Source organism: Cetorhinus maximus, chromosome 23 (genome assembly GCF_964194155.1).
Source record: "Cetorhinus maximus chromosome 23, sCetMax3.hap1.1, whole genome shotgun sequence".
NCBI lineage: Eukaryota > Metazoa > Chordata > Chondrichthyes > Lamniformes > Cetorhinidae > Cetorhinus > Cetorhinus maximus.
The window spans coordinates 26,596,705-26,608,891 of NC_135901.1; the positions used below are offsets into that span (position 1 = coordinate 26,596,705).

The 12,187-nt window shown below is 46.2% G+C and overlaps 3 protein-coding genes across 3 annotated transcripts in view; all 3 read right to left on the reverse strand.

Moving 5' to 3' along the window:
* The window catches only part of LOC144697918 (uncharacterized), a 33,190-nt gene extending 23,254 nt beyond the window's left edge, over nucleotides 1–9,936 (reverse strand). The window contains exon 1 of the mRNA XM_078569880.1: nucleotides 6,098–9,936. Coding sequence (XP_078426006.1) covers nucleotides 6,098–6,766 — 669 coding nt within the window. The 5' untranslated portion in view covers nucleotides 6,767–9,936. The remainder of the gene's footprint in view (nucleotides 1–6,097) is intronic.
* LOC144697294 (uncharacterized) overlaps nucleotides 1–12,187 on the reverse strand; it is a 273,796-nt gene that overhangs the window by 214,269 nt on the left and 47,340 nt on the right. The gene's annotated exons all lie outside the window — the stretch shown is intronic.
* Nucleotides 9,939–10,565, reverse strand: LOC144697919 (uncharacterized; the record flags this gene model as incomplete). The annotated part of the gene is made up of 1 exon (XM_078569881.1): nucleotides 9,939–10,565. A coding segment is annotated over one exon (627 nt), but the record flags the coding sequence as incomplete, so codon positions are not given.

The following is a 12,187-nucleotide window of genomic DNA, read 5'->3' on the forward strand; positions in this document are numbered from 1 at the left end:
GATGGAGGAGAGAGTTCATAATCTGAAATTGTTTAACAAAATATTCAGTCCGGAAGGCTGTAAAGTGCTTAGTCGGAAGATGAGGTGCTGTTCCTCTAGTTTGCGTTGAGCTTCACTGGAACATTGCAGCAGGCCAAGGACGGACATGTGGGCATGAGAGCAGGGTGGTGTGTTGAAATGGCAAGCGACAGGGAGGTCTGGGTCATGCTTGCGGACAGACCGAAGGTGTTCCGCAAAGCGGCCACCCAGTCTGAAAAATTCACAATTGGTTTGGTCTGTCACCATCAGTTCGGCTATGAAGAAGTCATGTTGAACTGGAAACATTAAGTCTTTTATTCTCTTCGCAGATGCTGCTGAGTTTTTCCAGCATCTTTTTGTTCTTATTGCAGTCGCCCTCCTAGTCACAGGAACCCTGAAGCCCCGCCCACACCAGCCTGATGGCCGCGCATGCGCGCTACTCCCCGCTGAACCAAGATGGCCGCCGCTAACCTGGTGCTGTTGCCGGGCAAAAGGCCGGAGCTGCAAATGCGTGACCTGCAGAGTCTTATTCTGGGCTTGCGGCCTGCACCGGGTGTTTAGTAAGCCTCCCCTCCCCACTGCACCCCGACCCCCTTGCTCCATTCCACCCTCCGCGCCCCCGACTCTCACCGGTTGAAACAAAACCGTCTTCCAGACTCGCTGGACGCTGATCAATGTGACAGTGCGCATGCTCCAGATAGGGTCCTCCGAACCGCGCCTGCGCACTGGGTTTGTGTAGAGTGAATAGGGCACATTCACGCCCCTAGAGAATGTTGGGTAACAGCAGCGCCATTCAAACTCCAAAACAAAAACAGAATTACCTGGAAAAACTCAGCAGGTCTGGCAGCATCGGTGGAGAAGAAATCAGTTGACGTTTCGAGTCCTCATGACCCTTCGGCAGAACTGAAACTCCAAACACTCAGTAGAAAATCATTTTGTTACCCATTTGAGTTAAGCGAATAAAAAATACATATTCTTGTGAATGAGTGCTCTGCTATGTTTAATTTCCCAAAGTGATTTAAACCGATGCCCTCCTGTGGAAATACGTTGAGCTTTTAAAACTTTTCCCACTGATTCCCCTCTGTCTTCCCCTGAAGGAGCTGACTCTGGCTGTGTTCTATTGCAGAATCACTGGTTCCTCTCTCTGTTCCCTGATATTGTATATTCACTGTTTTATAGAATGATACAGCACAGAGAGAAGTCATTCGGCCCGTCATGCCTGTACTGGCTCTTTGGAAGATTTATCCAATTAATTCCACAGCACAGCTGGCACTGTCAAAACATTGTACCTCCGCTTTAATAATGAAAAAAATGGAAAAGGATTTTCAGTTGGAAACTTCTCAGGCACCATCACCCCTCAATAAAAGATTGCTTACCCAGTGCATTAAGCAGATATCAAGCGTTCACTGGTACACACAGAGTACCTGGTAGAGTTTAAGTCAATAATTCCACGCACCTTACATACCGCAGTGACATTATTAACAAAGGACCAAGTTAAGGGAGTATCCCTGCTGTAATAGAGTAGATGAATTATGGAGTTACAAAGTCAAGGCATTAATGAACTGCAGCCTGACAGTTGCCAATTTGTTGGGATACCGCAGAATGAAAGAATCCCACACACTTGTCAGGTGAAAGAGGCTGTGCCCAATGGACCTATTAAAGCCACACCACTAGTGGACTCCACTGGGGTTTATAGAAACATAGAAAATAGGAGCAGGAGTAGGCCATTCGGCCCTTCGAGCCTGCTCCGCCATTCATTATGATCATGGCTGATCATCCAACTCAATCACCTGCTCCCACTTTCTCCTTATATCCTTTGATCCCTTTCACCCCAAGACCTATATCTAACTCCTTCTTGAAAACATACAATGTTTTGGCCTCAACTACTTTCTGTGGTAACGAATTCCAGGCTCACCACTCTCCGGGTGAAGAAATTTCTCCTCATCTCAGTCCTAAATGGTCTACCCCGTATCCTCAGACCGTGATCCTTGATTCTGGACTGCCCCACCATCGGGAACACCCTTCCTGCATCCACCTTGTCTAGTCCTGTTAGAATTTTATAGGTTCCTATGAGATTTCCCCCTCATTCTTCTGAACTCCAGTGAATATAATCCTAACTGACTCAATCTCTCCTCATATGTTAGTCCCACCATCCCAGGAATCAGTCTGGTAAACCTTTGCTGCACTCCCTCTATAGAAAGAACATCCGTCCTCAGATAAGGAGGCCAAAACTGCACACAATATTCCAAGTGTGGTCTCACCAAGGCCCTGTATAATTGCAGCAAGACATCCCTGCTCCTGTACGCGAATCCTCTCGCTATGAAGGCCAACATACTATTTGCCTTCTTTACCACCTGCTGCACCTGCATGCTTATCTTCAGCGACTGGTGTACAAAGACACCCAGGTCTCGTTGCACATTTCCCTCTCTCAATTTATAGCCATTTAGATAAGAATCTGCCTTCCTTTTTTTGCTACCAAAGTGGATAACCTCACATTTATCCACACTATATTGCATCTGCCATGCATTTGCCCACTAACTCAGCTTGTACAAATCACCCTGAAGCATCTCTGCATCCTCCTCACAGCTCACCCTCCCACCCAGCTTTGTGTCATTTGCAAATCTGGGGATATTACATTTAGCTCCCTCATCTAAATCCTTAATATATATTGTGAATAGCTGGGGTCCCAGCACCGATCCCTGTGGTGCCCCACTAGTCACTGCCTGCCATTTGGAAAAAGACCCATTTATTCCTACACTTTGTTTCCTGTCTGCCAACCAATTTTCTATCCATCTCAATATATTACCCCCAATCCCATGTGCTCTAATTTTACATGCTAATCTCTTATGTGGGACTTTGTCAAAAGCCTTCTGAAAGTCCAAATAAACCACATCCACTGGCTCCCCCTCATCAACTCTATTCGTTACATCCTCGGAAAATTTCAGTAGATTTGTCAAGCATTATTTCCCTTTCATAAATTCATGCTCCCTCTGTCCGAGTTTGCCACTGTTTTCCAAGTGCTCAGCTATTAAATCTTTTATGATGGACTCTAGAATTTTGCCCAGTATCGATGTCGATAATTCCTTGTTTTCTCTCTACCTCCCTTTTTAAATAGTGGGGTTACATTAGGTACCCTCCAACCTGTAGGAACTGGTCCAGAGTCTATAGAATCTCGGAAGATGACCACCAATGCATCCATTATTTCGAAGGCCACTTCCTTAAGTACTCTGGGATGTAGATTATCAGGCCCTGGGGATTTGTCGGCCTTCAATCCTATCAATTTTCCAACACCATTTCCCTTCTAATATTGATTTCTTTCTGTTCCTCCCTCTCACTAAACCCTGTGTTCTCCAACATTTCTGGTACGTTATTTGTGTCCTCCTTTGTGAAGACAGAACCAAAGTATGTGTTCAGTTGGTCAGCCATTTCTTTGTTCCCCATTATAAATTCCCCTGTTTCTGACTGTAAGGGACCTACATTTGTCTTCACCAATCTTTTTCTCTTCACATACCTATAGAAACTTTTACAGTCAGCTTTTACGTTTCCCGCAAGCTTACTCTCGTAATCTATTTTCTCCTTCTTAATCAATCCCTTGGTCCTCCTTTGCTGAATTCTAAAGTGCTCCCAATCCTCAGGTCTGTTGTTTTTTCTGTCCAATTTGTATGCCTCTTCCTTGGAACTAACACTATCTCTAATTTCCCTTGTAAGCCATGGTTTGGCCACCGTTCCTATTTTACTTTTGCGCCAGAGAGGAATAAACAATTGTTGCAGTTCACCCATGCACTCTTTGAATGTTTTCCATTGCCTATCCACCGTCATCCCTTTAAGTAACGTTTCCCAATCCATCATAGTCAACTCGCATCTCATACCATCGCAGTTTCCTTTATTAAGATTCGGGACCCTGGTCTCAGAATCAACTACATCACTCTCCATCTTGATGAACAATTCTATCATATTATGGTCGCTCATCCCCAAGGGGCCTCGCATAACTAGATTGCCAATTATTCCTTTCTCATTACACAATACCCAGTCTCGGATGGCCTGTTCCCCAGTTGGTTCCTCAATGTATGGGTCCAGAAAACCATCCTGTACACACTCCAGGAATTCCTCCTCTACAGTACTGTTACTAATTTGATTTGCCCAATCGATATGCAGATTAAAGTCACCCATAATTACAGATGTTTCTTTATTGCATGTGTCTCTAATTTCCTGTTTAATGCCATTCCCAACATCATCACTACAGTTTGGGGTCTATATACAACCCCCAGTAACGTTTTTGCCCCTTAGTGTTTCTCAGCTCTACCCATACAGATTCCACATCATCGGAGCTAATATCTTTCCTCATTATTGCGTTAATTTCCTCTTTAGCCAGCAATGCAACTGCACTGCCTTTTCCTTTTTGTCTGTCCTTCCTAAATACTGAATATCCCTGGATGTTCAGTTCCTATCTCTGGTCATCCTGCAGCCATGTCTCCGTAATCCCAACTATATCATACTGTTTACATCTATTTGCGTGGTTAATTCATCCACTTTATTGTGAATGCTCCTCGCATTAAGGCACAAAGCTTAAGGCTTGACTTTTTAACATTACTTATCCCGTTCCCACTATTTTTCACTGAGGGCCTGTTTGATTCTTGCCCTTGATTTCTCTGCCTATCAATTTTCTTATTCCCCTTCCTGTCTTTTGTTCTTGTCCTTGATTCCCCCTCCTCTGACTCCTTGCATAGGTTCCCATCCCCCTGCCATTCTAGTTTAAACCCTCCCCAACCACTCTAGCAAATATTCCCCCTGGGACATCAGTCCCGGTCCTGCCCAGGTCCAGCCCGTCCAGTTTGTACTGGTCCCACCTCCCCCAGAACCGGTCCCAATGTCCCAGGAATCCGAAACCCTCCCCCTCACACCATCTCTTCAGCCACGTATTCATCCGATATATCCTGCTATTTCTATTCTGACTAGCACGTGGCACTGGTAGTAATCCTGAGATCACTACCTTTGAGGTTACTATTTGTAAGGTGAAGGTACATCAGCAGCAGGGGTTAGTGAAGAGGGTGATGGTAATAACTAGACAGGCTGACTCACCAGGAAAGCTGCTCCAGAGGGGATTCCATGGGATTCACCCAGAACTCAATCATTGGCACCGGTACGACAGACTGTGGGATGGTTGAGGGCTTTAATTACTCTGGAGAAATGACACTGAGAAAAGCTGTCAATAAGGGAGCTGACAATCTGGTCAAGGCCAATGACTGTGTCACTGCCTCGCCTGGTGTCTTAATGACTATTTACTCTACTCATTCCCCCGGTCACAGCCCATTTTAGCCTATGACAGGTCAGCCAATTTGGATTAATCATCTCCCCCCCACCCCCCCGGGGCCCCACTCCCCATTGCTACCCGACAGGCTCAGGACCAGTTTCTCCAGAACCTCCAACAAACCTCAGCATCCTCCCTGCTACAGGCAGTGGAGAAGGTGGTTCTGCCCATCTCAACACCTCCAGGGAGAATCACCCCACCCGCCACGTTAACTTCAGCTCCCATTGAGCAGTTAATGTTAAAAACATTGTTAAATGTGCTGGGGCCGGGAGGCTAATTGGGAAGGTCCATATGATGTTCTGGATAAGTTGGGAGAAACAAATATTAAATTGACTTTGTGGAAATGAGGAAGGGAAGCAGAATACCTGTGTTGCCATGTAGATCATTGTAAACTGTACAAAATGAAAAGGTCAGATAACTAGATCGAGGATAAACGCTGTTTGATGTTATCCAACAGGGACAAGATGTGGATGGTCATCGTGCTCCTGGACTGTGTCCAGGCTGAAGTTCTGTTCCTGCCGTATGATCCTCCCCCAGATTGTCCTTTCTGAGCTCCAGCCAGGTGATGTTAAACACTCAGGTGGGAAAGACAAAAATCAGCAACACTGTGTTCAAAACAACATTGATTTATTTGATATATAACTGAAATGCTAAACTTCAGATCAATTATTCTCAGCAGAAACACACACCAAATGTCAGAATGAACATGCGTCAGTCCTGGATGTGACTAACCACAGCAATAACAGCAGAATCCAACCCCTGCTGTCACTTGTGAACTCGCTGGTGTCTCACCAGGTTGGATGACTGAGTGAATCCTTTCCCACACTCACAGCAGGTGAACAACTTTTCCCCAGTGTGAACTCGCTGGTGTCGCAACAGGTTACATGAACGGGTGAATCCTTTCCCACACACCGAGCAGGTGAACGGCCTCTCCCCCGTGTGAACGAGCTGGTGTTTCAGCACTTCACGCCTGCTTTTAAACATCTTCGCACATTCAGAACATTCAAAAGGTCTCTTTTCAGTGTGAACAAGTTGATGTTCAGTGAGGCGGGATGACTGGGCGAATCCCTTCCCACACACAGCGCAGGTGAACGGCCTCTCCCCGGTGTGAACTCGCTGGTGTGTCAGTAGGTCGGATGACTGAGTAAATCCCTTCCCACACACAGAGCAGGTGAATGGCCTCTCCCCAGTGTGAACCCGTTGGTGTGTCAGCAGGTGGGGTGAACGAGTGAATCCCTTTCCACACTCGGAGCAAGTGAATGGCCTCTCCCCAGTGTGAACTCGCTGGTGCATGAGAAGATCAGATGAATTAGTGAATCCCTTTTCACACATGAAACAGGTGAACGGCCTCTCCCCAGTGTGACTGCGTCGATGAATTTCCAGGGTAGATGGATAATTGAATCCCTTCCCACAGTCCCCACATTTCCACGGTTTCTCCATGGTGCCGGCGTCCTTGTGTCTCTCCAGGTTGGATGATCAGTTGAAGCCTTGTCCACACACAGAACACGTGTACAGTTTCTCTCCGCTGTGAATGGTGAAATGTTTTATCAGGCTGTGTAACTAGTTAAAGCTCTTACCACAGTCAGTTCACTGGAAACACTCTCACTCGGGTGTGTGTGTGTGTTTCGCTGCTTTTCCAGTCACACTAATGTTTGAAATCTTTTCTCACAGACAGAAACAGTCAAACACTTCACCCTCCACATTCCACGGCCGACGATATTCAGGTCCTGATGAATCGAGTGACCGTCAGATTTTGATGTGATGTTTGTTTTGGGTTTCTCACCTATAAACCTCCCTCCGTAATGCCCTGTAAAAATAATTTCATCAGGAAAAAAGGGAGTGAGATAGACCCCACAAAAACACAAAGGCAGGTTGTGAAACTGAGCTGAATGAAACTTGGTAAATTGTGGGGCTGGCACCAGGAAAGAGTGACCATGAAAGCTGCCAGATTGTCATACAAACCCAACTGGTTCTCTAATGTCCTCCAGGGAAAGGAACCCACTGCCTGTCCTGGGCCTACACAAGAATCTCTATCGGAGGAGAAAAGGTGAGAGTGGTGGGATGTTGAAGGAGAAGATCCTTCTACATCTACACCTCAAGAACTTTTACAGATCCTCCCACCAAGAAGGGCAATGTCAGCGTGTGCACAGGAAACCATCAGCTCCAGGTCACACACTGTCCTCTCGTGGACACATGAGATCATTCCTTCATAGCCGGTGTCTTATAATCCTGGAACTTCTTACCTAACAGCACAGTCACCGGCACCGACCTCCTCCTGTCTGATATAAAACCAAATCCACAGTCACTGACACCAATCTCCTCCTGTCTGATATAAAACCAAATCCACAGACACCAATCTCCTCCTGTCTGATATAAACCAGCCCCACATTCACTCACACCAATCTCCTCCTGTCTGATATAAAACCAAATCCACAGTCACTGACACCAATCTCCTCCTGTCTGATATAAACCAGCCCCACATTCACTCACACCAATCTCATGTCTGATTATAATGCATCCCCACATGCCCAGAAAGATTAAACTTAGTTTGTTATTTGGATTGGACTTGACTCCATTCCCGTGCTGAGGGGATTTCTGCATTGATTGGGAGGGATAACATTTCGGATCTCGATTCTCCACCAATTCCCATTTTCCCTTCTTTCCGGTGGATAATGGAGGTGTCACTGTGTGTAATCTGCAAGTCAGTAAGAATTGTCAGCAAGGATTAATCAGCACTTTAATTAACCAGACAAGTTTCCAGGACCTGATGGCCTGCAGCCAAGGGTTTTAAAGGAAGTGGCTGCAGAGATAGTGGAGGCATTGGTCGAAATATTCCAGAACTCACTGGATTCTGGGAGGGTCCCAGCAAATTGGAAAACCACGAATTTGATGTCCCCATTCAAGAAGGGAGGGAGACAAAAAGCAGGAAACTATAGGCCAGTCAGCCTAATATCTATTGTTGGGAAAATGTTAGAGTCCATTATTAAGGAAGAAGTAGCAGGACATTTAGAAAAGTTTAACGCAATCAAACAGAGTCAGCAGGGTTTTGTGAAAGGGAAATCATGTTTGACAAATTTGCTAGAGTTCTTTGACGAGATAATGAGCAGACTTGATAAAGGGGGGCTGGTAGATGAAACGTATTTGGATTTCCAGAAGGCATTCGATAAGGTGCCATATAAAAGGTTATTGCACAAGGTAGGAGGAGCTCACGGTATTGGGGATAATGTATTGGCATGGATTGAGGATTGGTTAACACACTAAAGACAGAGAATCAAGGTTAATGGGTCTTTTTCAGGTTGGAAAGACAAAACTAGTGGAGTGCCACAAGGATCAGTCTTAGGGCCTCAATTATTTACTATCTATATTAATGACTTAGAGGAGGGGGCACAGTGTAATGTATCCAAATTTGCTGATGATATAAAAATGGGTGGGAGGGTATGTTATGATGAGGACATAAGGAATTTGCAAGGGGACATAGATAGGTTGAGTGAGTGGGCAAAAACTTGACAGTTAGAGTTTAATGTAGGAAAGTGTGAGGTCATGCACTTTGGTAGGAAGAATCAAAAGGCAGACTATTATTTAAATGGAGAGAGACTCCAAAAGAGTACAGCACAGAGGGATCTGGGTGTTCTTGTGCATGAAACACAAAAAGTTAGCATGCAGGTGCAGCAAGTAATTAAGACGGCAATTGGAATTTTGGCCTGTATTGCTAGGGGGGCTGGAGTTTAAAAATAGGGAAGTCTTGTTACAACTGTACAGGGTGTTGGTGAGGCCGCACCTGGAGTACTGTATACAGTTTTGGTCCCCGTATTTAAGAAAGGATATACTGACATTAGAGGCAGTTCAAAATAGACTCACTAAGCTGATTACTGGGACAAAGGGGTTAACTTATCCAGGACGGCTAAACAGGTTAGGCCTTTATTCATTAGAGTTTAGAAGGAGGAGGGGTGATCTTATTGAAACGTACAAGATTCTGAGGGGGCTTGACAAGGTGGATGTTGAGAAGATGTTTCCATCTCAAATCTCAATCTAGGGGACATAGTTACAGAATAAGGGGACACTCATTTAAAACTGAGATGTGAAGGGATTTCTTCTCTCAGAGGATAGTGAATGTCTGGAATTCTCTACCTCAGAGAGTTGTGGAGGCTGGATCACTCACTGAAAGTACTTAAAGAGGTGGTAAATAGATTTTTGAAACATCAGGGAGTTGAGGGCTATGAGAAGCTGGCACGAAAGAGGAGTTGAGGCCTGGGGAAGATCAGCCATGATCTTATTGAATGGCAGGGCTGGCTCGAGGGGCCGAATGGCCTACTCCTGCTCCTATTTCTTATGCTCTTTCTAATTGGAGATGTTAATCAGTGGAACCTTTCTGACACTGAATTGTAGAGTTCGTACCAAAGGTCAGTTTCAGATTGAAGCAAAAGTTTAATCTTTGTTGCAAACTAATTATGACTGAGGTTCTCTGGATTCAGGGGAATGATCAGAGACAGCTATGCTTAAAGGGAGACTGCAGCCCCGAGAACATAATCAGCCTTATAACCAGAATCTTAAATTCCAGACCAGTCGAATCATTAATAGCATCAGCAAAAACAGCAGAATCCAACCCTTGTTGTCACTTGTGAACTTGCTGGTGTGTCAGTAGGTGGGCTAGCTGACTGAATCCCCTCGCACACACTGAACAGGTGAATGGCCTCTCCCGGGTGTGAACTCGCTGGTGCGTCAGGAGGTTGGATGAAGTCGTGAACCCCTTCTTACACACGGAGCAGATGAACGGTCTCTCGCCGGTGTGAACTCGCTGGTGTGTCAGAAGGTTCGATGAATTGGTGAATCCCTTCCCGCACAGGGAACAGGTGAACGGTCTCTCTCCAGTGTGAACTCGCTGGTGTGTCAGCAGCTGGGATAACTGAGTGAATCCCCTCCCACAAACAGAGCAGGTGAATGGCTTCTCCCCAGTGTGAACTCGCTGGTGTACCAGTAGCTCAGATGACTGCGTGAATCCCTTTGCACACACACAACAGGTGAACGGTCTCTCCCCTGTGTGAAATCGCTGGTGTCTCAACAGAGTGGTTGACTGAGTGAATCCCCTCCCACATACAGAGCAGGTGAACGGCTTCTCCCCAGTATGATTGCGTCGATGGATTTCCAGCAGCGATGGGTATTTGAATCCCTTTCCACAGTCCCCACATTTACATGGTTTCTCCGTGGCGCTGGCGTCCTTGTTTCTCTCCAGGTTGAATGATCAGTTCAAGCCTCGTCCACAGAACAGGTGAACAGATTCTCTCTGGTTCCAATGTCTTTATAAGCTATGCAATTGGTTAAAACAATCCTCCTTCCACATTCAAATGCCAATGATATTCACACCCCAATTCACCAGATTGACGTGATGTTTGGTTCGAGTTTCCCATCTGCAAATCCTCTGCTTCTAACAACCTGATAAAAGAGTTCACAAAAGTCATCACTGTCAGTACAGGACTGAAATTCATAACATACAATTCTCATTTGGAGGAATATTTTCCGCTTTCATTCCCCCCCCCCCAAATGACTCTGTCTGATCCCGATGTGATCCTTCGCTTGAGTGTTCTGTCTGCAAACCCTCAGCTCCTAATATCTTGTGAATGGGGTTTACAAAAGTAACCAGTGTCAGTCTAGGATGTAAAGTCAGAGCAGACAATTCTTTTTCTTGTGGAATATTTTTTCTCTCTCTTGTTCCCCACCCCACCCCAACCAAATCTGCAAATCCCCGTCCCACACGCTCTCCCTCCTCCCTGGACCGAATAAAGTGTTGGATAATTCTTTCCCCATCCTGTTAACAGATTCCACAACTGGAGATAACTTAATGCACGACAAAACATGAACCTGGATCACCCTGACGACCAGGCAGAATAACAGACCTTCACCTTGTGTCCAGAACTGACTGTGGAGATTTTCCTCACAGGGGCCTCAGTCACCATCACTGAGACTATCTTTATATTCCAGATTGTATTAATTTAATGGATTTGAACCCATGTCCCCAGAACATGACCCTGGGTCTCTGGATTACTGATCCAGTGACGTAACCACTAGGCCATTGTCTCCCCCTGGGCTCTTTGTTTGAGGTTATTTCCGGAGAGAAGCCGGAAGCGGCGGATAGTGAGAGTGGAGAATGTTCATTGTTTAACATTCGGCTCTGGGGCCGCACTCGGGATTTGTAAACCCCGCCCCCCCTGCCCGGGGTTTATTAACCCGCTCCCGACAGTGACCTCTCACCTGACACCTCACAATGCCCGGCTGATTGACCGCAGAGCCGGACCAATAGGAACGAGAGCGGGGGAAACTGGAGGAGCGAGCGGGTGCGACCGGTCCTCCAACCAATCGGAGTGAATGAGGGGCGGGGCCCGATTCCTCACGGCAGGAGCGCCCCGCGCAGGCGTGCTGTGGCTGCCCAGTGTGGAGGTGGGGGGCTGGGTAAGTCAGAGGATCTTCTCCAGAACCTGTTCTGGGGGGCCTGGTTTAAACAGCAATTTGTAGATCCATCCCAGGATGGGTGGAGCCCTTGGAGGGGGAGGGGAGAGTCACTCTAGCTGCCGACCTCTCTTCCATGGCCTTATCCAGGTGGTCCTGGAGAAGGAGCTTTTGCTGGGAGTGTCTTGCTGATTCTGACTTTCAGTTTGATATCTCTATCTGTTTGGGGAAACAAGAGGAGAAAAATTGCCCCATAGAAACTATAATTGTCCGTTCTGAATTTCTACCCTGGGCTGATAGTGATACTGACACTGTCAACTCCTTTTCTAGGTATTATAAGAAAATGAGTTGCAGGCAGGAAACTGAAACACAGCATCACATCAAAATCTGACAGTCGCCCGATTCATCAGGACTTGAATA